This window comes from Macaca fascicularis, chromosome 14 (assembly GCF_037993035.2).
Source record: "Macaca fascicularis isolate 582-1 chromosome 14, T2T-MFA8v1.1".
Taxonomy (NCBI): Eukaryota; Metazoa; Chordata; class Mammalia; order Primates; family Cercopithecidae; genus Macaca; species Macaca fascicularis.
Window position 1 is genome coordinate 3931282 of NC_088388.1, and position 26290 is coordinate 3957571.

Here is a 26290-nt window from a genome sequence, read left to right on the forward strand (position 1 = left end):
GGATGGCCTTCCCTCACGTGTCCATCTACCCAACTCCTACTCATCCTGCAAAACCCAGCTGTGACAGTCCCTCCTCTCCACACTTCCAGCGAAGCCCTTCACACTCCCGGCACTTTCAGTGGCTCCGGTAGCATGTGACACCTCTTTCTATCGCGGATGATCCCACTCAGTTGAGACGATCTGCTCCACGTCTGTCTCCCCCACCAGCCTGTGCCCTCGCCACTGCTTAGTCATCACTCCATCGGCAGCATCTGACTTGCAGGAGACGCTCAGAATTCATTCATTCCATTCATTCTGCAGAGCGCTATTCGCGCGGGCTGTGTGTGCCAGACACCATTTCCAGAGCCGGGGTTACAGCAGGGAGCAAAACAGAGAGTCCCTGCCCTCACAGAGCTGGCAGGCCTGTCCCCTGCAGGCAAATGGCAGCTGCTGTGGGTGTGAAACAGCTGCGGGGCTGGGGAGTGCCGGAGAGGGGACGGCAGGCTTCCTAGGCAGGACAGAGATGGCCACCTAGAGGTGGGCTGTGTCAGCAGAGACCGGACAAAAGCAAGGGCATGGGCCGCATGGGCATGGGCTGGGGCACTGCAGGCATCAGGAACAGCAGGTGCAAAGTCCCCATGGCAGGAATGGACTTATGCTTGGGGAACAGCAAGAAGGGCAGCGCGGTTGTAGCTTCTAGGGAGGGTTGGCTGAGCCCAGCTCAGTGAGGCCTGGGGGACGCAGAAAAAAATCCTGGGCCGTGCAAGGATCTGAGCAGCCTAGAGATGTGATGGGTTCGGCTTTCTAAGGATGGCTTTGGGGCCAGGTGGAGAAGGGACGGAGCAGTAGAGAAGTGGGGAGACTGGTCCAGAGCCAGGCACAGGGTCCAGGAGAGAGGGGAAGATGGCTCAGGCCAGAGCAGAGTTTGTGAATGGACAGCAAGAAGGGTCCGGAGTTGGCTGTGACCTGCAGGCACTTGCTGTCTCATTGACTGTGGAGGGTGAGAGCAGAGGCGAGGCTTGCAGCCCCAGCAACTGGATGAGGCGCCAGGGCAGAGATGGGGTGACGTTACGTGTGATGTTGGGTGAGTTACATTTGAGCGGCCCGTAGGGTGTCAGGGTGGAGCCTGCATGGGTTGGGCTGGAGGGTGAGTCTGGGGCCACAGGAGTCTGATGGCGTCTGAAGCCAAGGCTTGATCAGGTCACCCTGGGGGTGCGTATGGCCTGAGAGGAAGACCCAGAGAACTGTGCTCAGAGGATGGGGAGCTGAGGAGGAGGCCACAGGAGTGGCCAGGGGCATCCAGCAAGTGAGGAAGGGGACATCTGGAGAGCCTGGCCGTGCCCCAGTCTGGCAGAGCATGTGCAGGACGAGGAGGTGGCTGTGTCAGCTGAGATGAGGGCTGCTCATCAGCCATTCCACCTTGCAGTGTAGAGGCCACAGGCACCTTACTGGTAGCTGGCGTGAATCTGGTTTTGAGGACTCGAGAAAGAAGAGAGCCCAGAGAATTAAAAACAGATGTCCAGACAAGTCCCTGTGCATAGATGTTCACAGCAGCACTATCCACAATAGCCAGAAAGCAGCAGCAGCCCAGATGCCCACCAGACTGTGGTCTGTCCAGAAAATGGAATATTATTCAGTCCTTAAAAGGAATGAGGGACTGACACAGCACGCGTGAGTGTGGGAAACAGGATGCTGAGTAAAAGGAGCCAGACACAAAAGGCCACACATTGTGTACTGTGTGATTCCATTTCTGTGAAATGCCCAGAATTAGCAAATCTGTAGAAACAGAAAGTAGATGAGTGGTTGCCAGGAGATGGGGGAGAAGGAGTGGGGAGTATGTCAGTCAGCCTGGACTTTCATAACAAAATGCCACAGACTGTTGCTTAAACAACAGACACTTACTTTTTCACTGTTCTGGAGGCTGGAAGTCAGAGGCCAAGGTGCCGTCAAATTCAGTTCCCAGTGAGGCCTCGCTCCTTGGCTTGCAGACGGCCGCCTTCTTACTGTGTCCCCACATAGCCTTTCTCTGTGTGTGCTGAGAGCAAGACGGTGCACAAGTGTTTCTTTCTCTTCTTATAAGGACTCTAGTCCTAAGGATCAGGGCCCCACCTTTACGACCTCATTTAACCTTAGTTATCCTTAACTGCCCCATCTCCAAATACAGTCAAATTAGGCATTGGGGCTTCAACATGTGTGTGTTGCAGGCACACAGTTTAGTCCATAACATGGAGTGGCTGCTTCATGGGTACGAGATTTCCTTTTTGGGTGATTTAAATGTTCTGGAACTAGATAGAAGTGCTGGTTGCACAGCATTGTGAATGTGTTAACTGCCACTAAATTGTACTTTTTTTAATGATTAGTGTTCTGTTTTATAAATTTCACCTCAATTACAAAAAAAAAAAAAGGGGAGAGGAGAGGACCCAGGCATAGTGGTAAGCAGAGGCCACTTTGGGAAGGAGAGTTGCTGAAATGAAGGCGTGGCGTCCAGAGAATATGTCTTGGATGATTTGGAAGTTGCTGGCCCTGCTGCAGCAGCCTCATCCTTCAGCAGGGAGAAGAGGAGAAGCTGGCCTGGCCAGGAGCCCAGCTGCTCATCTGCAGGGACCAGGCAGATAGGGTAGGAATGGATGTGAGGAGACATTAGCTCACCAGGCAGCTCTGAGGACAGTGCTAGAAGGGCTGGGAGATGCGGTCCAGTTAGGGGCACACACAGCATTACAGGGGTGTACATTGGGGTTGAGTCTGGGATAGTCAGGTGAGATGCGGTCCAGTTAGGCGTGTGCACAGCCTTACAGGGATGGGCTTCGGGGGTGAGTCCTGGGCATCTTTTTGTGATGAGATCATGGGGACAGTTGGGCGTGAGTGGGTAGGTTGCAGTCTCAGGGCCTGCAAGGGCAGGAGTAGAGAAGGCAAGGAACTGACAGGCCAGGAACTCACAATCTAGGTGTTTGTTGAACCAACGTACACATCCTGCTTCAAAGAGCTCGGGGAACTCCATGCAGGGAGATTTACCTGCCCCAGCTCCTGGGGCCTCATGCTGCAAATAGCATCGACGATAAGATTAAAACACTTAATAGCAGCCGGCACACAGGTCCCACTTCCTCCTCTCCAAGGCCGTTCTAAGAGCTTCACGTGCGTTGACACATCCAAGCCCTACACATCTGCTGTGGTAGGTATCATGGCAAAGGAGAAAACTGAGGCAGGGAGATGCAGTTTTGCTTGCCCCACATCATGAAGCCATAGGTGGTGGAGCAGGTGTGGGACTTAGACCACCTGGCTCGGGCACCTGTCTGCTTATATATATATATATATATATGTAAACACTTTGTTGAGATATCATTCTCAAACACCAGAACTATCCCCATTTTTAAAATACACAGTGCAGTGGTGTAAGTACATTCACAGGTGTGTACAACCGCCTCCTCTCTCGCTCCAGAACGCTTTTAGATCCTAAAAGGAAGCCCCATGCCCATGAAGCAGTCACTCCCTCCCTATTTTCCCCAGCCCCCAGTCCCTGGAGCCCACCAGTCTGTTTCTGGCCTCTATGGACATGTGTATCTGAACATGTTGTGTAGATGGAGCCCTTGGTGTCTGCCTTTGTTCACTGGGCAGCAAGTTCCTGAGACGCATCTGTATTGCCACGTGTGTCAGTCCTTCCTTCCTTCCTTCCTTCCTTCCTTCCTTCCTTCCTTCCTTCCTTCCTTCCTTCTTTCTTTCTTCCTTTCTTTCTTCCTTTCTTTTTTTAAAATTTTTTTTGAGACGAAGTCTTGCTCTGTCATTAGGCTGGAGTGCAATGGCGCGATCTCGGCTCACTGCAACCTCCGCCTCCCGGGTCCAAGTGATTCTCCTGCCTCAGCCTGCCGAGTAGCTGGGATTACAGGCAACTGCCACCACACCTGGCTAATTTTGTACTTTTAGTAGAGACGGGGTTTTGCCATGTTGGCCAGGCTGGTTTCAAACTCCTGACCTCAGGTGATCCACCCGCCTCAGCCTCCCAAAGTGCTGGAATTACAGGCTTGAGCCACCGCACCCGGCCCTTCATTCCTTCTTAGGTGCCAACACCAGTCAGCCCGTGCTGCACCATCTCCCACTGGGAGGATCATTTTCCCGAACCCCTTATGAATATGTTTAGCCGCAGGACTCCTGTGATCAGAGGGCACGCTTAGGAGAAGGTGTGAGTGTCACTGAAAATGTTTGGAACTGGTTTTTTGTTTTTCTTTAAAGCAAGCCTGAATTGGGGGTAACACAGTAATTCAAACAGCACCTTGGGTGAAAGAAAGACCACCCATGGTCAGTGTTTTGGGCGTGCACATTTGTTTGTGCCTTGTTTGTTTCCAGGCAGGTGTGTTGTTTGGGTGAGAACTCATTATCTCTGTCCATCGGGCTCAATGAGCCCAGCCCCGTTCCACTCAGAAGCCCTGGAGCGTGGCTTTCATCTGGGGCTCCTTGAAGTCCTGGGATGACTTTGCTTCCACTCAGGACGCTTCCTGAGTCTGCGTGATGAACCAGTCCAGCTGCCAGGCTGTCTTGAGTTAATTGGCAGTAAGGAGGCCGCCTTCTACCAAATGAACTGAGTGTGACCGCTCCCAAGTCGTGGTGCCTCGGATCTGGCCTCTGGCTGCAGATCCTTCTCTGTCCCTTCTCACTTATCCCAGAGGGATCCTCTTTGGATCCCGCAAGGACCCATCTGCATCTGGGGAAGCGTGGGACACTCTTATTTGTTAATTCCAAGCGGGGAGTACATTTCCCTGTGTTCCTAACCAAGCGCTGCCCTCTGGGAGTCGGTTTAACCCTATGACTCGGTCTCTATGGTGATAGTCAACAGGGAACCGCCAGGGAAGCTGTAGGCTCCGCGTACACCTGCCTGTTCTTGCCCTGACACTGGGTGCTTGCATATTCATTTACTCTCCTTTTCCAAAGCATTTATAGCATAGAACACTAAACACAATAAATGCCTTCGCTGAGCCCCGTAAATAACTTCTGAAAAATGTCAGCCGACAAAACTCATCAGAACACCTCTCATCTCCTTTGTCCCTTGAGGAAAATTACTTACTGCTCTGGAAGTTTTCTTTTGTTGATGTAAATGTTTGTGCACAGAAACGGAGGACAGCCCACGGCCTCCATCCAGTGTCTTGGGGGAGCAGAGGGTGTGTTGCTGACAACACCATCTGAATGCTTGTGGGTAGGACTGGGACCCCCAACCTGGGACCTTGGGAGGTCATTTATCCTGAGTCTTAACCCAGGGTGGTACCAATTTTTGACATGGGTCACCTGATTTTTACCTTACGCCTGCCCCATGTGGAATGCAGAGCAGGGGTGGCAGCATCCATTTACCCACAAATAGGTGTAGCAAGAGGAACAGTCTTAGCCTAGAGCATAAACTACAAAGCAATAGGGCCAGAATACCAACACCTTGCCTGGGACGCCAGCTCCTAGGATACCCCTGTTCTACCATGGTGCCTCTTGTATCAGGAAGCAAATTACCTACCACCTTCATTTCCAGAAAGCCCTGGAAACCACACAGGAGTCAGTGAAGACTCAGCATCCCCAAAGGAACCCCTCAGGGAACTCTGCTGTTCTCTGGAGAAAGATCCTGAATGTAGCAGTTCACATGTGAAGTGTTGGCCAGCCTCCCACATTTTGTCTTCCAGGCTATTCTTCTAATAGTAATACTTCCACCCCAGCTACCTTGCACTTTGCAATGCATTTTTTTATAGTTCCCCATGTGACTCTTATAACTGCTCCATGCCAGAAGCAAAATTTGTCATCTCCATTTTGTAGATGGTAAAACTGTTGCTAAGTTATCAAGTAGCTTGCCCAGAGTCATAATGTATTAGTCAGCAGTTGCTGTGTAACAAATTATTCTAAAACTTATGTGGCTTAAAACAACCACCATTTATCTCATGATTCCATAAGTCAAATTAGGGCGGGTTCTGCAGGGAGGTTCTTCTGTTCCCAGGTAGACTTCCACTTGTGTCTGTAGTGGCAGTTGGTGAACTCTCAGCAAGTTGGCAGGAATGACCAGGGCATCTGAGTCTCATCCTCTAGTGGGCTAGGCCAGGCTTAATGACATGGCACCTGTACAGCCTTCCAAGAGTGAGCAGAAGCACATGAGGCCTTTTGGAGTCTAGTCTCAGAACTGGCATAGGGTCACTTGCACCACATACTATTGGCCAGTATCATAGGACCAGACCAAGTTTAAGGTCTGGGCAGATAGACTTTGTCTCTTGATAAGCGGAGCTGCAAAGTCATACTGCATATGCATGTAGGTTCAGGGAGGGGAATAATTTTAGGTCTTACTGCCGTCTACCACAGCCAACCCCCATCTGCCTTCCCAAGTGAGCGTAATTTCTCCCTCTCTGAAAATCTTTAATCTCCACAGACAGAGATACTTTCCACTGCCTTTTGGCTTCCACCAGCTTTGTCCACCTCTGTTCCAGCCCTGATCCCAAGGGGGTCTAATTTATCTGCCCACCCCACCCACCCACACCAGACTCAGAACAGCTCCAGGGCAAAGACCCCTCAGCTCTAGCCTCCTGACCAGAGTCTGGCACATGAGCTCCATAAGGCATTGGTGAATTGACAAAGTGCATCTTGACCAGAGGTTTCTGGCTCCCCTTTTAGTGGCCAGACCTCTGCACTCCCTGCTTTTGGTACAGACAGGCAAGAGATCTTTATCCCCAGCTTCCAAACCCAGCCCCGAGGGAGCTCAGGTCCCTCCAAGATGCTGGTGGGAGGTGAGGGGCAGGGCCTCTGCCCTCACTGCTTCTGTGTTAGGTTCTGGGTAAGATTTCACTGAAAAAGAGGCACCCATCCCTAAAGTGGGGAAGGAGGTGTAAAAGCCCTCAATGCACTTACCAGGTACAGCTCTGAGAGACTCAGCTGAGCATGAAGGAGCTTACATGGAGCAGAGAGCAGGGGCTTTGAGTTGAGCTCTGTCCCTCCACTGCTTGTGTGTATAAGTTCATACACACCCTCCTGGACATCCAGCCGCTTGTGTGTAAGTTCATACACACCCTCCTGGGCATCCAGCCGCTTGGACATGCTTTTATGGACTGTCAAGCAAACTAGTTAGAACAACACGTCTGCCTTGCTTTGTCTAGGTGCTTGTGAGGAACGGAGATGATGCAGCTTAGAAGGTGGCCATTCTTCCCCCCATGCTTCTGTACACATCTTTTCATTCATTGTGCGCCATCTTTCAGTTGTCTGCAGATGCCTACTGTGCCATCCATAAAGACAGGGAATAAAATATGTAGAATACTGACAATGTGCTGATAAGAAGTAGGCCTTTGATAAATGACATTCTCAGTGTTTCTGTGAATAGCCGTGTTTCTGTGTTGATATGGATGCATCCTTTCTCCTTGCATCCTCTTGGGAATGTGCAGTGTTGGGGTGAGGTTCGTCTGAACAACGCCCACTGGTCGAAGTGATTCGGTCCATAGTGAGCCTCTTTGGGCACCAGACCCTTGCTCTGACCTCATTAGCCTAGGGCTCCAGCCAGCAATTGCAGCTGACATGCAGCTGTCAAAGGCCCCAGGCCCTTTGGGAGGAGTGGGTCTAGGCCACCGCACCCTGGCAAGCCCTCAGCGCCATGCGCCTTCCTGTCCCAATACCCAGAGAAATTCCTCCTGCCACGCTCAGCTTTTAAGAGTCCGCAAATGTTGAAAAATGATTCATTTTAAATATGACACAGAACCAGCTGCAAATAAGTTAAATGTTGCTGCTTTGGGGCGTTAGTGGCATTTATGAATATTGTAGGGAAACATTTACTCACTAAAATTCCACACAGTAGAAAAACATCCCTCCCTTTGGTATACTGTACGGTGCTTATTTTTGCCCATGTTATTTAGGCTAACGATAGTCTTATAATGGCCTTAGCTGAAGTATTTTCCCCCAAAGAATCAAGCTTTGGAATACTCTTTTTTAAAAACATACTTTAAAAAATCTTTTCTTACCTATGAAAGCTTATGGCACATAGTATGCATTTAGCAAATGTTGGTTTGCTTCCTTTTAGACCGACATTTGGTTGGGACTGGTTTTAACTACCTTGAGGACTTTCCTTATCTCACCCATCTCAAATGTCTCCTCCCCTGTAGGGTGTATGGGCATCAGCTGCAAGTTGCTGCTTCTGACTAGAGACTGCTACCTGTTCACCCCGTTAGATCTTGAGAGAGGTTTCCATTCCCAGACACTGAGCAGGTGACATTTCCGGAATGCAGAGTTAGCATCTTCCTGCTACCTCTGAGCTGGTGTTTGGACACAGGGCTGCCCAGACAGCCTGGCCGCAGGTGCCGACACAGCTCTCCACAGGACGTGGTTGGTGGCAGTCATCTGGTCACCACAATGCTTCTAAGTCTCGGGAATTCCTAACTCGGGAATTCTGGACCTCTTGCATCCTCTGAATCGGATGCTGTCTGATATTTCCAAAAGGGCACCATGCTTGATGAGATCAAAGGAGGAGAGGATGACTCAGAAAAGACCCAGAAGAGCTAGCAGTGCTCTCAGCAGGATGCTCAGTGACACAGAGTCCTCTGACAGCAATAGTTCTTGGAGACATTTTTACACTTATGGCCACAGGCACGTGCATACACACACCCCACCACCACCACAACAAAACCTGCTTCACAGATGGTTCTTCCTTAACTGAGCAAAGTGTAAGAGTGAACTTTGAGCCAGGCACGGTGGCTCATGCTTGTAATCCCAGCACTTCAGGAGGCTGATGCAGGTGGATCATTTGAGGTCAGGAGTTCAAGACCAGCCTGGACAACATGGTGAAACCCTGTTTCTACTGAAAATGCAAAAATTAGCCGGGAGTGGTGGTGTGCACCTATAATCCCATCTACTCGGGAGGCTGAGGTAGGAGAATTGCTGGAACCCACGAGGTGGAGGTTGCATTGAACTGAGATCATGCCACTGCATTCCAGCCTGGGCAACAGAGTGAGACTCCATCGCCAAAAAAAAAAAATGAACTTTGGGGTTTCCAGAACACCTCTTGAGGAGTCAGGGTTTGATGCGGGACTTTTTTTTTTTTTTTTTTTTTGAGATTTGGCAAGGTCTTGAGCTGTGAAAAGGAACGTACTCTAGTTTCTGCCCCTAGAGTACTCAGAAGAGCACCTAGGAGAATGCTGGCTCCTTGGAGATGCTTCGTTATTATTTGAGGACACCTGCTCTTGTTTGTTTCTTCAGTTTGCTTCTCCCACATTGCCTCTCTACATCCTCTTCCTTGGGTCTAGGAGAGACCGTTTCACCCATAGAGTATTTTATAGTGTTACTATAAAGTAAGGCTATATAGCATGGCTCATAAGTCTAAACAGTGTGGGACTTGATTAGTCACCTATTACTGCATGACAATATTACCATAAAATCAGTGGCTCCAACAACATGCATTTACTCTCTCATGGTGTCTTTGGGTTAGGAGAGAGGCATGCTTTAGCTGAGTCTTCTGCAAGGCTTCACTCAGCCTGTTGGTTGGGCTGCATTCTCATCTGGAGGCTGACTGGGGAAGGATCCACTTCCAAGTTCTCACAGATTGTTGGCAGAATTTAGTTCCTTGCATTTTTATGAGGAAGGGCTTCATTGCTAGGGGCTGGAGACTGCTCTTAGCAACCAGAGGCCACCTGTGTATCCTTGCCAGGTGGGGTTCCCCAAGGCAGCTGCTTGCTTCACCAGGCCATTGAGAGAGAAAGAGGAGAGAGACCCTCCAGCAAGAAAATTGCTACCATCTAATATAATCATATAACCATATAATCATGTGCATGAAGTCACATATATCTTGTCCCCTTTGCTGTATTCTACTTGGAAGAAGCAAGTCTGAGACCCAACCCACATTCAGTGGGAGAGAATCACATCAGGGCCTGAAGACCAGAAGGTAGAATCCAGGGCCACCTTATCAGTTTGTCTACCACAAGGACCATGAGGATATTTCTAGCCCCACATGGGGTCTGACAGTGCTTTGTAAAAAGTCCCATAAAGGTAAGGAGATGAGGGACCAGGCAGAAAAGTTAAAACTGAGGCTTATTCATTATTAACAGTGAGATTTTTATCTAACAAAGTAGGTTTCTTTTGAAAGCTTTTGGTTATTTCAAACCTCTTTTTCAGGAGGCTTAGAATCTTTCTGAGCACATTATTCTCCTGCCACTTCTCGTAATTAATAAGTCCTGCTTTTAGGCTAAAAGATTATTTTAATAAGTCTCCAGGTTAAGCCACCAGCAGCCTTCGAAGTACACTATATTAGGAGGTAGTGGTTTTGACCTTTATTCCCAGCTCCAGCATCCTCAACCCTTTAAGAAACTATCTCTCATTTTTGCCCAGTGATTCTCACCTCTAATAGACATATTGCACCTATTTTTTCAAACAATGATATGCAAGGATTCCCCTTATTATCTTTAAATGAAATTCTTACAGAATAAAATTAACAATATACCTAATTTCAAAAAAATCAAGATAATACCTTTTATGAATCCATGCACAGTCAGAGAAAACAAATGCCTGTGTAGGTGTTTCAGACAGAGGGGATTTAATACAGGAAATTGTTTTCAAAAGTATTGGAGAGGCTAGAGGAGCAGAAAGGGATAGGTGATGTCACCCAGAGATCGGTCACTGCAGGAAACCGTCATGTCCATTAGGGTTACAGGAGTAAAAAGAACCAAGAGGTATTGCTGAGAGTGTGAGGAGCATCCTATTGATGTTCCTCAGTGGCCACCTATGCCAGCCACTAAGGCCAGCTTTGCACAAATGCCTCCCATCAGCAGAGCCTGACTGTTGCCCTGGCAAGAGAGTGGGAAATGCAGTGTGCATACTTAGCCCCTGAGAGCACAGAAGGGCAGGAATGGGGCTGAGTGCCACGAGACAGCACACATCCCAAGAGTGACAGCGAGGGTAGAGGAAAGGATGGCATGACAGAGCAGGAAGATGATTTCCAGATGCATGCACTTGGGTGCCGCTGGACTGGAAAACAAAGGATGGGATGGATGATGCTGCAGTCACCTGGAGTGCCACACAAAGTCCACTCACACCTTGAGAGGCCCTGCCACTAGTGGCATCGTTTGGGGAATTGGTGAGCAGTTCTTTCCAAGCCCCAACTAAACAAAGGACATTCTTCCCTTGATGTTGAAGTCACTGGCATTCCTGAAGAATTGTGTGTATTCAAGCCGTGCCCAAAACACTCTGTGCTTCTTGTGAAAAGAATTTAGGATCTGAGCTCGGATGGTTAGAAAAAGACGCTGCACCTGTCTAGGGTTGGATGGGACCTTTGGAAGTCCTGCGTGCAGGGTAACTGGCTGCTGACTGTCCCACATCCCAGTTCTGCCCATGGCACGCCAGTGGTTCCTCCCCAGCACTGGGACAGCGATAGCTGGCCCACGAACCTCCAGACCACACGCCGGGAGCAGAACTGCCTCAGTGAGAATGCTGCTCACAGAGTGATGCCCTGAGCCCAGCCCCACCCACAGCTGCCCTCAGAAAGAACAGGCCTTCCCCAACAGTGGGGTGTACACACCTCCAAGATTCAGTGGGACCCAGTCCTCACAGTTCCCTGTGGTGGTACACCAGCTTCTTTACACACAGCCTGCCCCGAGATGTTGGCATCTCTGACTCCTGCATTTAACCCTGACTCGTGTATTAAATCCAAATAAGCAAGAGTTCATTGAGAACCGACCTTGAGGCATGTCCATGTGAGACACTGGGGAGGAAGCCTCAGAGCGTGTGCTGGAGAGCGGCTGCAGTCACTGAGGGTCACCCTCACAGCCCCACTAGGTGTGATGCGTGTGAAATGAAACTCAAGAGCTGCTCGCCCCTTCCAAGAAGGATCAGCAGAGCGTGCCAGGGAGACCCTTGTCTCCCTAGACATCAGTGGAGAGACGTCCAGATGTTAACTGGAGGAAAGAGAGGGGCACAGAGAGAAGATGCCCAGGCTGCCAGTCAGTCAGGAGTCTCACCTCAGGCCTGCCTGGCACATGGAAGCCCAGGCTCAGGTCACTGGGGGAATGAGGACTGGACTCCTTTGGGTTCAAGAAGGAAGGGAAAGCTTTGAGATCATTTTTCCAAAGAAAAGAATTCCCAATTCCCAATCTCTCCTCTGTTCCTCCCCACCATGTGTGTACAGATATGTATGTGTGCATACATGGGCATGCATACATGTATGTGTGTGAAGATGTTTGTGTGCATGTATGTGAGCATGTGTGTAGATGTGTATGCACACGTGTGCATTTGTGCAGATGTGCTACATGAATGTGTGTGCATATGTTCACGTGTGTGTTCATGTGTGTCAGCACATGTATACCTCAAGAACACACAGCTGTCAGTCCCGCCTGACAGCTTGTCATTCCTGCATGTTTCTGGGTAATTAGAGACTGGTGTTGGGCCAAGAGCAGCGTAAACAACTCTTCCCTATCTCCAGTCCTCCCTTCTGGGACCTCTTAGGGCCTGCCTGCCATGGGGGTGTGATGGATGAGCGGATTTCAACTGAGACACTTTCCACACACCCTCGTGGGTTCTCCCCACGGTCCCCCGGGAGCTGGCGCTTTCTCCATCCCCACTTTTTCGCCAATGAAGGAGTCACAGAGCCAAGAGTGCCAGGGACATTCCTTCAGTCCCATCACCCATGGCATCAGCGAGTAGATTGACACGCAGGGGCTGTGGACGCCAGACCCCGGGGTCATTCTCTGTAGCCTCTGGAGGTGTCCCTGGGTCACATCCATTTTGTGATAACTCAGTTAGACGAGGTGATGACCCCTACATCAGAAATGACCATGGCACTCTGTACAGTACTTTATAAGTACGTGCGTGCAGGTAGTCGGTGTTTATGGGCATCTCCTGGGTGCCAGGCCCTGGGGATACAGCGGCATCTAGGGGCAACGTGGACCGTGCCTGCTTGGAGCTGGTTCCAGCGGTCCAATGGTTCTGGCTCCGCCTTCCAGCAGGAGCTGTTCTTGTCTGCCTGCTTCTTCCTGATGCAGAAGCTGAATCTCAGGTTGAGGAACCTGCCCGGGCTCACCCACTGGGAAGGGACCAACCCTTTTGCTTTGAAGTTCAGCCCTCACCCACTTCTGGCCTTCCTAGTCAGCCTGATGTGGGGGATTTGAGGACTTCAGGGAAGGTGGAGCCTCTGCCGTGTGCAGCTACGAGCTCCTCATTTTCCTGGCAAGACAGGGTATCTCCAAGGACAGGAACCTTTAAGATTCCAGTGCAGTGGAGGATCTCGTGTGCTGCCGTGTCAAATGCTGGAGTGCAGGGCTGTTGTGGAAACCCTTGCTATTTTTACCCCTGTCTCTGCAGCTTCTGCCTCCCACTGAAATCCCAGCGAGCAGCGGCAGCCCCCTGGGCCCCTGGTGTGCCAGGCAGGGCTATTTTTATGACCTTCCGATTTGCCCGTAGATCACATCAGACCACGGGCAGAAGGAAAAGGCTGCGGGACCCAGGATCCCACGTAGGTCGGGGTTCCGCACCCTTCCACTGCGCTGCGTGCGGGCAGGATTAGGGTTAGGTTCAACATCTGCCAGGCCACCCATGAGCGTGAAGCCCAGCTCCATCCTCATCCCCAGCAGCCCTCTGCGTCCCCACGCACACAGCACCATGACACGCATGTCCCCAGGAGTGCTGGGGCAGCAGGCATGGATAGCGGGTGGGCACAGCACTGGGTTCCAGCCCCAAGTCCACCCTTACTTGGCTGTGTGACTTTGAGCCAGTCACTAACCTTCTCCAGGTCCACTCTTCTCATCTTTGAACCTTTACAAAGCGTCTATTCCAACGTGGGTGGGCTGACGGGAATCAAAGGAGTGAGCTACACCGCAGACTATCCGGAAGCCCAGGCAGCGTTCACTGTGCCACGGCGAGCGTGTGGGTGACAGTACCTGACGTGCTCTTCACGTCGGCAGTGAATGTAAGAACGGGAACGAAGCTGATCTTCCTTGCATGCCTACTGTGTGCCGGGCACCCTTCTTTAATTCATTGTATTCTCATGACCCCGATTTCCATCTTGTGGATAATTCGTGATTCTCCCCAGCTGACACATCAAGATAACTGGAAACAGGCCCAAGCTCATAGCGCCAGTGACCGGCAAAGCTGGATTCAGTCCAGGCTGCCTCCCTGCCGCACACTCTGCCTCTCCAGGGGGATGAAAGACATCCATGGAGTATCCCCAACCCCTTCCAATCTGTTTGCTAACCCACTGAAAGCCTGCAGCTCAGGAAGGTGAGGGCTTCTGTCCCTGGCCATGATGGACATTCAGGCCAGCAATTCAAAAAAAAAACAAAACAAAAAAAATGGAATGAGCTCCATCAAAAAGGGAGGCACACTCCCTCCCTTCCCTGCTGTGACATTCCTCTTCTCACAGGACGTACCAATTGGGAAGTGTTTGAAAGCCGAGAAGTCCTTGCAGCTATTTGGAAGGAGGCTCAGCCCCCAGCCCTGTGCCCTGATCCTGATCCAGGGTGGACTGCTGGCCATGACCCTGCAGATGGAATCGACAGCATGTCTGTGGATTTTTCCCCAAATCCCTCCTTGCCTCTTGTTGTCCCAAGCCCTGCTAAGGACCCACTGCCCAGAGGAAGGCACAGTGCATGCCCTCCACCTCCACTGAGGCGCAGTTCCTTCCCTCCAGCATTGGCTCAGGGCATCTGTGTAGCCAAAACGGGCTTGGCTGCCCGGCTGCCCCCTTCACAGAAAGCAGGGCTGTGAACTGCCAAGACCGAGGAAACACCAAGCCTTGCAAAATGATAAAGCAATTACTGGGGACGAGGACAGCAGCCGCCTCTAAGTGACACCTCCGGCCCGTCCTAATAGCCGGGTTGAATCACTGCCTCTCCCTACTAATGGCATGCGTAATTGCACTGGTTTTTCAGGCGTCCTTCACCCGTACTTATTTAGACTAGTGACTGATGCATTGCCATGGAAACCAGCACTAGGGAAAAAAAAAAAGTCCCTGGTACGGTGGGAAGTGGAAGGACGCGGCTCCAGTCCGGGGCTTACAACTTGTGTCAAAGAAACGAATTTTCAGCTGATTGGGATGCTCAGTCCCCAGAAGTCAAATTCGTGAACTTCCTCATGGATGAAACATTCCCAGAGCCATCTTTCTTCTTCATCTGATTTTTGTTTTTTTTCTTTTCTTCTTCAATTCTGCCCCCAGAGGGCTGCAACTTTTTTTTTCCTGTTGAATTAACAGGCAGTAGTAGATGAGGCCGCCCCGCGGACTCGGTCTCCGCAGAGACCCCGAGGAGCAGCGGTCCCAGTGAGATGGTCACACCCAGGTTAGAAAGGATGGCCGAGAATTCAAGGTTCAAGAAGAAAGTTCATTTTGGAGGTATGCTGTGGGCTGGTGTGCGGAGCCTTTGTTCTTTAGGAGAGCCGCGGGGACGGGAGGACTGCCGGACTCGGGCAGTCCTGCCGGCGCTTGGTGAAACGGGGTGGCGATGGCTTTGCACTTCGTGTGTTTTAGAGGGACTGTGTCCTGCTTGCTGGGCGCCCCGAGGCTATTGTTTCCATCACGGCTTTCATCTGCTTCTGATTTAGAATGGAAATAAAGATAGCCTCAGATCATCCGGGAGGAGACAGGTTTCTCAGTTGCAGCCAGAATCCCAGGGGTCCTGTTTATATTCTCAAGAGTCGCTTTGAACGGCTGGTGGGTTTTTAAGACAAACTCGAACATCTCTTCCTAGTAAGCACTGCGGTTAACCTCAAAGGGCGGTCGGTTGCATGATGAGGTACTGTGGCTACAGGCGTGGATTGTTCATTTTCTGGCGTGTTCTTTCCTAACCCGACAAACTGTATTGAAAGTCCCCACAAGGCTGGCCTGGGGCAACGTGCCTGCTCCCGAGTGCAGCCTGCCTTTCTCCAAAGGCAGCGTGGCTGGGTGGATTTCCGTTGTTGTTTTACCCAAGTGGATGGTGTGCTCCTTTGGCGTGGCAACGGTGGAGAGGGAGAAACACCCCGTGCATTTACAGGCTGCATAATCATAATGGTTTATATCAACTTCTCCAGTAGCTTCTCACCAACTGCTCCCTCTCGCCCACAAAGGCTGAGGAGAGCAGGAGCGGCTAGCCTGGGAGGGGTCCAGCGGGGGATGGGGGCCTCCGGGACCCGGTCCAGTGAGATGCGAGGCGCCTGCCACTGAGGTGCCTCCCTCGCAGATGTTGCTTTGCGGTTGAAGAGATCCATGTGAGCCATGAGCTGCCGAGACTATAGTGACCCCCGCCCAGTCTCCCCGCTGGTCTTCACCCGCCTGGCAACTCTGGGTTTTGTCAGTGACGTGTAGAATCTTTTGGGGGTACCCTGTGTTGGTGAATGGCGGGGAACGAGCCCTGAGCATCTGGCCCTGGCTTGTTAAGGTCATGGCCGGGGGCTGAGGGCGGGTAGTCTTTGTCCTCTGTTAGCACCAGTGGGGTCCACCTCATCCTCCCCAAGAAGGCACCCTGATGGAGACGGGTCCCCTTGACCACAAACTCCGGTTGGCCAAGGTCCTAGCGCCGAAACCGGAGCAATAAAGAAGCAGCTGTCTTCCCACACGATCAGGGCGGTTTCCTTGAGCTCAACAGGTCGTTTTTCTAGATGTCCTATTTCCAAAGCCTCAGCTGCTGGCATCCTTAAAAAAGATTATAAAGCTAAAAAGAATCCTCCCGCCCCCACCCATTCCTAGATTTAAATCCAGGCTCCGCTGCGTGCCCTTGGACATGGCCCCCTCCTGGGCCCTCTCTTGGGGGTAACGAGGCCTGGCCGGGAGCAGCGTTGAACACCTTCTGCCAGGAGATGCTCGGGGTGTTTGCTCCAAGAATGGTGGCTCTGATTATCATCGGCCTTCTCTGAGGTGCTCTGATTGGCTGGGGAAAGAGGCTGACCACAAAGAGGGCCCTAAGACAGGGTGTTCCGTGGGGTTAGACAATGGGTGTTGGGAGGGGTAGGCATGGGGGGCAGGGTCGTAAGACAGGGTGTTCCGTGGGGTTAGACAGTGGGTGTTGGGAGGGGCAGGCATGGGGGGCAGGACCCTAAGACAGGGTGTTCCGTGGGGTTAGACAGTGGGTGTTGGAGGGGTAGGCATGGGGGGCAAGGGTACACAGAGTGAGGCCCTTCCAGATGCCCTGTCCACAGCCAGAGGCAAGCTCTGCTCCCCTCTTGGCTCAGGCCGGATTAGCTCAGCCATGGACAAGTCTTTTGGAGTCTGGCCACAATACCCCACCTCTCCTCCCCACTGGTGACTCCAGCCCTGGGCTGCCAGGGCCAGGGGCATGTGGGTCACATTTGCCAGGCGTCCTGGACAGATAGAGGAGAGAGAGCCATTCTGGAAACAGAGCCTGCTTCAGCATGGACACTCCCAGCCGAGCTCATCAGCAAATGCAAATCAGGCACAGATTCATCCATTTACTCTAATTTCCATTTAAACTGTGAGTTTGGCTCGATGTATTGGTATACATGCTTCCACTGAGCTCCTGGGCTGATTTTTTTTAAACATTCTAATTACTATAGAGTAGAAACCAACTCAGTGACAGCCAACAGCTTTATTCATTTGTCCAGCCAATTTGGGAGGGTGGTAATTGGGAAGCATCACCAGAGACTGTATGTAGCCTCCCCTCCGATGGTGTCCCCAGCCTGGCTTGGCCCGAGAGCTGCAAGAAGTGCTAGTGTGGGCAAAAGAGAAGTCCACACTGCCCTCCCCATGGGCACTGGGTGCCCAGGGTGGGAGGCATCCACCGAGCTTGCAAAGCAGGTGAAGGAGCGCAGTGGCGGGAGGGCAGCAGGGCAGAGTTGGGCATCCTCCCTTCCGGGCCGAGTGACCCTAGGCAGAGCCCGTCCCATTCTCCAGTGAGGATCCTTCCGCCAAGAACCTAGGATTCCAGGTTTTTCGCACATTCCCGGATAATTCTCAAGTGTAGCATTGTAAACACTATTAATCTACAGGGCACCACTCACCTCTAAGATGTATTGTTTCAAAAATGTTATAGGTGGGGCTGGGTGTGGTGCCTCATGCCTGTAGTCCCAGTGCTTTGGGAGGCTGAGGTGGGAGGATTGCCTGAGGCCAGGAGTTCAAGACCAGCCTGGGCAACATAGTGAAACCTCATCTCTACAGAAAGTAAAACAAACAAACAAACAACAACAACAAAAAAAGTGAAGTATGGTGGTGCACACCTATAGTCTCAGCTACTTGGGAGGCTGAGGCAGGAGGATTGCTTGAGCCCAGAAGTTCAAGGCTGCAGTGAGCTATGATTGTACTGCTGTACTCTAGCCTGGGCAATAGAGCAAGACTCTGTCTCTTATAAAACAGAAATGCTACCGGTAAAACCAATCTTTTGCAAAAGAAAAAAAGGAAAGAAAAATGCCATAGGGAGGATGCAACCAGATGCCGTGGGTTGACCTAGACTCACAGAGCCGGGAGGACCTGGGTTTGGATCCCAGCTCTGATGTTCAGTAGCCAGGTGACCTTGGAAATGATCAGATCACACCTGATTTTCTTCCGGGTTGAGTCCTCTCATGGAGTCTCTGTGTTTATTACTGCAGAAGTGTTAAGATATGAATCTAATCACCAGCTCCGTCACTTGCTGATTGTGTTATAGGGGACACTGTTTAACCTTCCTGTGCCTCAGTTTCCCCATCTAATAAGTGATTATTATAATGACGGTACCTGTCTCATAGGGCTGTTTGTGGTTAAAGAAGATAAGGCATGGCCTTGCAGTTAGGACCCTGCCTGGCTGGGAGAAACAGAAACCGTTGCCTAAACTCGCAGGGCTTTACTCGTCTCACCCAACAGAAGTCAGGGGCCAGGCCACAGGGGCCAGGTGGGCATAGCTGCGCCACAGTGATCTGGGCCTGTGACTCTTTTCTCTCCTTCTCCTCCACATCCTCAGCATGCTCTGGAGGCAGCATGGCTGTAGAGCCTCTTCCACATTCCAGTCAGGGAAGAGGGAAGGGCTGAAAAGCTGCAGGCTCTGGGGAGGTTTGGTTTGGGGAAAGGAGCCCCTCCTGGCAGGCGCCTGCTCCTGTCTCATTGGCCAGGACCTAGGCATTCCTGGAGGGAAGCTGGGAGAAGCGCTGAGCTTCCTGGGCCCTGGGGTAGAGGGAGGAGCTGCTGCTTGCAAATAGCTGTTGAGTGAGCCAAAGCAGTTTGTTGGAAGGAAGAAGGTGCTTAGCAGGGCCACAAGGCAGTGCCCAGAGCTTGGACACTGGCACAGATCGTTGGTGTGCACCTGAGCTTCTTCACCTGCACATTGGAGGCCAATGCTGCTAGCACTTGTCTTGTAGGGTTGCTGGGATCATTCAGAAGAGAGCGTGTTTTACACTTAAATGGTGTGTGTGGCACACAGTGAGGCATGACGGATGGTGGAAGAAGACAGATCAAGATCACATGGTGGCAGCAATGGACACCCAGCACTGTGACAGACACCCGGCGCTGTCATGGACACCCTACACTGTGACGGACACCCTTCGTGTGACGGACACCCAGCCCTGTGACAGCTCTGCCGTCTGGAAGCATCTCCCTCCCATTCTCTTCCTCAGATTCTTGGAGGCTGACATCTCACCCTGGCCTTCCGACCATCAGTGGAACACGCAGCCGAGCCCCGGCGTTGCTGGGCGCCCTCGGCCACCTTGTGAGCCTACCCGTCTCCCCCTCGGCTCCGTACATGAAGCCGCTGCTATGTGGGCCTTGTCTGCTCCACGCCCAAGCCCCGCTGCTACAGGGGTTCTGTGAAAGCAGACACAGCTACACTTGGCAAAAAGACTGCTTCGTAAAGTGGCAAGTCAATACCGCAACCCGTGTTCTTAAGGTGCTTCAGTCATCTTGCAGTACAACCAACAATTTCCTGAGATGACTAAGAAAAGACCAACCGTGGCAGAAGCAGCCGGCTCTCCGAAGTGATTTCTGTTTATCGGAGGATGGAAACACAGCCCAGCATGCCAGCACCCGCTTCCTTGGCCCCTGGATTTGGAGTCCATAGATCTGGCCCTTGTGTGGTGTCGGAGTGCTGGGGACCCACTGGCATACGCCCGATAGGGTTGGTGCCTCCCCTCACCACACACACGCCCATGCCCATGTTAAGGGAATTCAATGCACGTGGTTCTTTTGGCAAACGTCCCCCTGCGCCTCGCTGCTGGGGTCTTACCCAGGTGTGTAACACAGAGTTGTTCTTCCCAGCATCGGGCAAAGAGGAGGAGCAGGGCGGACGACACACGCCACGCACGTGTGCGTGCGGGAGGAACCACGATCCTCCAGGGAGCTGGGAACAAGTGGAACCATGGACTCGGGTGCAGCTTCCACTACTGGAAACCACTGTGATTCCAAGAAGGGGAGCCTGGCCCCCCGAGCTTGTGGTGCAGACCAGGAAAAGGGCTGTTGGTGCGGAGCTGGGTGCTTTTAGCCGAGCGAGGAACCATCGTGCTGGCGGCTCAGCCTGAGTAAGGGCCACACCCACCCATCGCAGGAGGAGTCTCCAGGAACTGAGCCCCACCCTAGGGCTCACTGTAAGTGGCAGAATCCGAATTGGAACTGAGTGTTGTCTGTATCTGGGAACAGTTAAATGCATTTCCTGGAAGCCGCTTCTCTGTCACCCTCGTAATTTCTGTCCTGTTGAAAGTTCTGAGCTCTGTTGCTGATGGGGAGGTAAACAATTTTCTGAGCACAGCCTGTCCAGCTGTGCTATCCGACAGGGATGGTCTCTGTGGTTATGGTGGCACAATAGTGACCCCCAGAGATGTTCACATCCTGATGTCCGGAAGCTCTGAATACATCAGCCTCGTGGTCACGTGGAGTGGAGGTCTGAGAGGGAACTCAGGTTGCTGTCAGCTGAGGGTTATCTGGGTGGGTTCAGTGTGACCCCAAGGGTCCTTAAACGTGGGAAAGGAGGCATAGAGCTGAGAGTCAGAGGGATGCAATGCAATGGGGGGAAGGACTCGCGCCACTTTTGCTGGCTTTGAAGGTGGAGGCAGTGGCCAGGATCCAAGGAGCACCACGGCCTCTGGAAGCCGGGTCGGGAAAGCAAGTGGATCCCCCGCGAGCCTCCAGCAGGAAGGAAGCCCCGTGGACACCCTAACTTCAGCCCAGCAGACCTGGTCAGACTTCCGGCCTGCAGCTCTGTAAGGGGAGACGTTTGTGTTGTTCGAGGCCACCGAGCCTGGTCGTCTGTGCCGGCAGCCGCAGGAGCCCAGGCCACCGCCCCCACGAGGTCCGTGTGCTGTGACGTCTGCCTGGGCATTCTGCACAGGGTCCTTATTTTCTCTTCCCCTCCCCTGCAAGGTCAGTCCCGGGAGCCCAGAAGGTGCTTGATGAGTGATCTGCAGCTGATTGAGCGAAGAAACGAGTGAGCCACGTCAGCTGGCGGCATTAGTGTGATACGTGTTGCTTTTCAAATGAAAGCTCCGTGCCCCTCGGTTGAGTAACTCTCGGAGCCGGGGTCCCCGCCCTTCTGTCCCCCTCGTGGTGGGTCCCGTGCCCGACAGCTGGCCAGAGCAGAGACTGCGCCCCGGGAGTGGAGTCCTGGGCCTGGAGGCCGGCGGGCGCGCTGGCTCTAAGCTCCGCGCACTCCCAGCATTCCTGCCTGCGGCACTCCTGCCTGTGTGTTTCTCTGCCTTGCAAGGAGCCCATCAGCATCTTTGGTTTTAAAAAAGAAAAGTTATTTCTGTCTTTCATCCCCATCAGTAATTTCTTCCCTCCTTGTGGTTCTGATCCCGCATTTGGCTCAGCAGCCTGGGCACAGCCTGAGCGGCGTCTGATTTAAAACCCGCGGAGACGGCAGGAGGCCGCGTGGGAGGGAAGCATTTGGGTGCAGTGCTGGGGGGATTCGGAGCTGGACAGCCCGGCCACGTTGCCACCCGGGTGACTCTGAGCCCTCTAAACAGTGGGAAGGATGCCGCCGCGCAGGGCCAGTGTGGCCAGAGCGGACTTGAGGCTGCACGTTGCAGGAGCTCAGCAATCACAACCAGGATGACATGGACGTCCTGGAGACCCCCACCCCGCCCCAGAGCCCACTGCTGTGATTTTTGCCTCTTTGGGGTAAAGAGTCAAGAATGAGAGTTCAGAGAGGATGATGGATTTCTTTTTTTTCTTTTTTTTTTTTTTTTTGAGATGGAGTCTTGCTCTGTCACCCAGGCTGGAGTGCAGTGGCCGGATCTCGGCTCACTGCAAGCTCCGCCTCCCGGGTTCACGCCATTCTCCTGCCTCAGCCTCCCGAGTAGCTGGGACTACCGGCGCCCGCCACCTCGCCCGGCTAGTTTTTTGTATTTTTTAGTAGAGACGGGGTTTCACCGTGTTAGCCAGGAAGGTCTCGATCTCCTGACCTCGTGATCCGCCCGTCTCGGCCTCCCAAAGTGCTGGGATTACAGGCATCAGCCACCGCGCCCGGCCAGGATGATGGATTTCAAGGGAGGGAAGAAGGGAAGATTATCAGGGACTTCCCTTCACCCACTTACCTCTCTCTCCCTCCCTCTCTCTCTCTCTCTTTTTCAATCTCTGTCTTGGGTGAGACTGCAGACAAATCTTCAGAAAAAGGAAACAAACAAACAAACAAACAAACAAACAAAAAAACGTGAAGGAACCTGCAGCCCCAGTACCCTCCGTTTTCTGTGCTGCGGAACCCGTGACCACAGGGGTGTCCACTCACGCCCCCCACCCCGAGGCTCTGTGAGTCCAAAGTCGGGCAGCTGGTCTGGGTTCTCTGGGTTCTCTGTCCAGGCTATCACAGGGCTCCCGTGGAGGGATCTGAGGCCTGTGCTCTTGGCCGCAGGCTGGGGGAGGAGTCTGCCTCTGGGCACATTCAGGTTGTGGGCAGGATTTCGCTCCCTGCGTCTGTGGGACTGGCCTTGCCAGCTCTTCTGGTCTCTCCGACTTCCCCTTCTGCCACCCACCAGAGACAAGTACTTGATTTCAAAGGACTCATAAGATGAGATTAGTTCGGTCCTACCTGATGATCCCCCTTTCGCCATCAACCCTGACATTACTGTGGGGGTGATGCCAGGGGGCAAAGGTCAAGGGGGGCATAGTCAGTTCTGCCTCCCTCGCCGGCCTTATGTGCTCCAGCACAGTCTGCATTCAGCCAGGTGTCTACAGCCCTCCTTGGGTTTGAAGCTTCCCTCCTGCCCCATTCCATGGCCGAGAGGGGGTGGTGGGACAGTCTCCTACAATCCTCTCCGCAGGCCAAAGGTCGTGTGCAGCGGTTGCTTGCCCTTGACTTCAGAGCCTGGTCACTTGTCATGCGGCAGCTCTTAAGGCATTGTGAAGAGGGAGCCAGGCCCGCCTCGGGGGACAGCACAGCCCCCAGGTGTGGGGACAGCCAGTAGGGGTCAAGGTCCTGCCTTCCCACGGCCATCGAGGAGGCGGACGGCAGCCCTAGAATCGCGTTCATCTCAGAGCAGGGGTTTTCAGTGCAAAGGCGGTGGTGGTTTTTGATCTGGAAGAGCGCCTAGAAAACCTCTTCAGCTGCCCCACCCTTTCCTGGCCTCTGAATTTCAAGTCCAGCAGCCAGGGACTCTCAGTATCCTTCCTCCTTTACTTCTCTGCGGGAACCGTTCTTACCACCTGTGCCCCTCCGTCCCTGAAAGTGTAGACTCAGCTCTGAGGGCTTCCCTCTGGCCCGCCCCACTGGCAACCTAAGGCCTGCGGCTGGCTCTTCTCTCGTCTCTCCCCAGCCTCTGCCCTCAGCCGTCACGTGGACTCGCTCGCCAGGGCTCCCCCAAGTCTCTCCCCCAACCCCAAATCTCATGATACTTGCGTGCCTTTGCCAGCTGTCTCTGCCACGGCCACATGCTCCAGCAGCCCAACACTGAGTGCGTGTGCTAAGCCTTCCCTTAACTACGCTCTACCTCAGTGTCTGTGTTTGTGAAATGGGCGTCCTGTAGAATTTTTCTATGGCTTGTCCTGAGCATTTTCCCATGGGATGTCAGGATGGCTGTGGTCACCGAGTGGGCTCTGTCAATCTGTAGCTAACATACGACATTACCCCATCTCTGCTGGGACTTCCTCCTCCTTCCTCAGCCAGGTCAGACCTGACCTCAGCCTTCGGGGGCTCCCTGTTCCCAGCAGGGGCCTTGGCAATAGCCACCGTTAGCTAAGGTCCTGCCATGTGGCAGAGAACACAGTAAAGTAACCTTCCCAGGCTCCTGGGTCCATGTTCATGTGTGTTCAGGGCTTTAGCTGATGTGACTCAGCTCTCTGCAGTCACCTTCTGAACTGTCCTGTTCAGAATTCGCCTGCATCAGAATTCTTCGTGTGTGTTTTGTTTTGTTTTGTTTTGAGACAGGTTCTCACTCTGCCAGCCAGGCTGTGGTGCAGTGATGTGATCTCAGCTCACTGTAGCCTCAAACTCCCAAGCTCAAGCGATCCTCACACCTCAGCTTCCCAAGTAACTGGATTTATAGGCACATGCCACCATGCTGAGCTAATTTGTGTATTTTTTGTAGAGATGGGGTTTTGCCATGTTGGTCAGGCTGGTCTTGAACTCCTAGCCTCAAGCCATCTGCCCACCTTGGCCTCCCAAATTGCTAGGATTATAGGCATGAGCCACCATGCCCTGCCCTTCTTGTGTATTTTAAAACCTGCCCTGGAGGTCAGCAAGGGGTCTACGCATCAGAAAGCCTTTCAGTCCCCTCTTCAGAACACATGGTGTCATCTTCCCACTCTCCCGTGGCATCTGTGCTTATCGTCAATTTACAAAAGTAAATTTGGGACGTAGTACTGGGGGAAAAGCATGAAAAAGCTCAGTGTATTATCATCTGGGACACTTCAGAGGGCTTGGAGGAGCGGCTCCCAGCAAAGGTGGACGATCCAAGGCCGCCTGACCCGGAAGTGCTCTGTGGTCATTTGAAGTCAGCCTTAAGGTCCTTGGCCACATCTTGGGGCCTCACTGTCTTTGTCGTGGACGCAGGAGACATCTGACCCCTGCATGTTCAGTGCCCTCTGTCTGGTCATTGTCACTGCCCTTTGACAAAAAGTAACCCAGAAATGTCTGCGATGCGTGGCTCTCGTGGTGGGGGAGTGAGGGGAATGATTGGAAACGTGGAGGGGACGTTACTTGGTTGTCATGGTGAATACCAATGTTTAGAGATTGGAGCAAGGATACCCAAAGCCCTGCAGTGTCCAGGGCCATCCATTGGGAGAAATGGGCCACCAAGCCAGGACCTGAGATGACGTCTTGGGTGACAACAGGTTCCACCCAGCATGACAGACAGACTGAAAGATGGCACTCTTCCAGTTGCAAGAAATACAAAGCTTACCTGAGCTGGGTTGCATGAAGAAATGGACCTTGGTCTAAGGGCGCCAGGGCTTTTCCTGGTTGTCGAGGGCAGAAGGCACAGCCCTGCCTCCTGAGGCCCTGGAAGCACATGGGTCCCTCCACTGGTGCTGTGTGGTGACAGCCTCATTGCCCCAGCTATGATGTCCTCAGTGCATACCGGGAGCAGACTGTCCACGTCTACTCCAGATTCCCAGGGGAGGTTCTGATGATTGGCCTGGCCTGGCACAGGTGCCATCTCATGGCCCAGCCCTCTGTAACCAGGGCGTGGGGTGAGGTGGTACAGAGGTGGTCAGGGAGCAGGGCTTCCTCTCTGCAGAGGGCAGGGGGATGTTTTCAGAGAGGCTTGTAGACCAGAACACCCAAGCTGGGTTCCTGGACAGACAACAGTAGCCAACATGACTCGATGGCTTCCCTAGGCCAGATGCTGGGGAAAGGATTTATTTAGAAGTGTTCATTCATCTTGTCCTCACTGCAGCCCTGTAAACTCGGCTCTTGGCCCAGGGCACAGTTGAGAAAACTGAGGCTTGGAGGGAGGTTGTTTGCTGCCTGGGGTTGTGTAGCTAGCAAGAGATTTAAGCTCGAGCTTGTCTCGTCTAAAGATGGACTGTTGTGTATCCTTCCTGTCTCTGTCTGTCCACATGTGTCTCACGAGCAGAGGGGACCATTACCCATGGAATGTGGCTGGAGTGTAAAGAGGTTAGCGTGCTCACAGGACCCTGTCCTCACCTCTCAGTTTCTCTCTCTCTTTTTTTTTTGAGATTGAGTTTCACTTTGTCGCCCAGGCTGAAGTGCAGTGGCACGATCTTGGCTCACTGCAACCTCTGTCTCCCGGGTTCAGGCAATTCTCCTGCCTTAGCCTCCCAAGTAGCTTGAGATTACAGGTGCCCACCACCACACCCAGCTAAATTTTGTATTTTTAGTAGAGATGGGCTTTTGCCATGTTGGCCAGGCTGGTCTTGAACTCCTGACCTCAGGTGATCCGCCCATCTCGGCCTCCCAAAGTGCTAGGATTACAGGCATGAGCCACCACACCTGCCCCACCTTCTATCTCTTAGTTCCATAACCCATCTCCTCCCAACCCATCCAAAAGATTAGCTTTTGGCCTT

At 52.6% G+C, this 26290-nt stretch overlaps 1 protein-coding gene across 13 annotated transcripts in view; it reads left to right on the top strand.

Annotated features, from left to right (window-relative positions):
• The window catches only part of SHANK2 (SH3 and multiple ankyrin repeat domains 2), a 666634-nt gene that overhangs the window by 398139 nt on the left and 242205 nt on the right, over positions 1-26290 (top strand). For 2 of the 13 annotated variants that reach the window (XM_074012933.1, XM_074012931.1), the window contains exon 1: positions 14910-15277. The exons of the other annotated variants lie outside the window; for them this stretch is intronic. In XM_074012933.1, the coding sequence (XP_073869034.1) occupies positions 15211-15277 (67 nt within the window). In that variant the 5' untranslated portion in view covers positions 14910-15210. Of the gene's footprint in view, positions 1-14909; positions 15278-26290 lie in introns of those variants that run through there. 13 annotated transcript variants of the gene reach the window in all.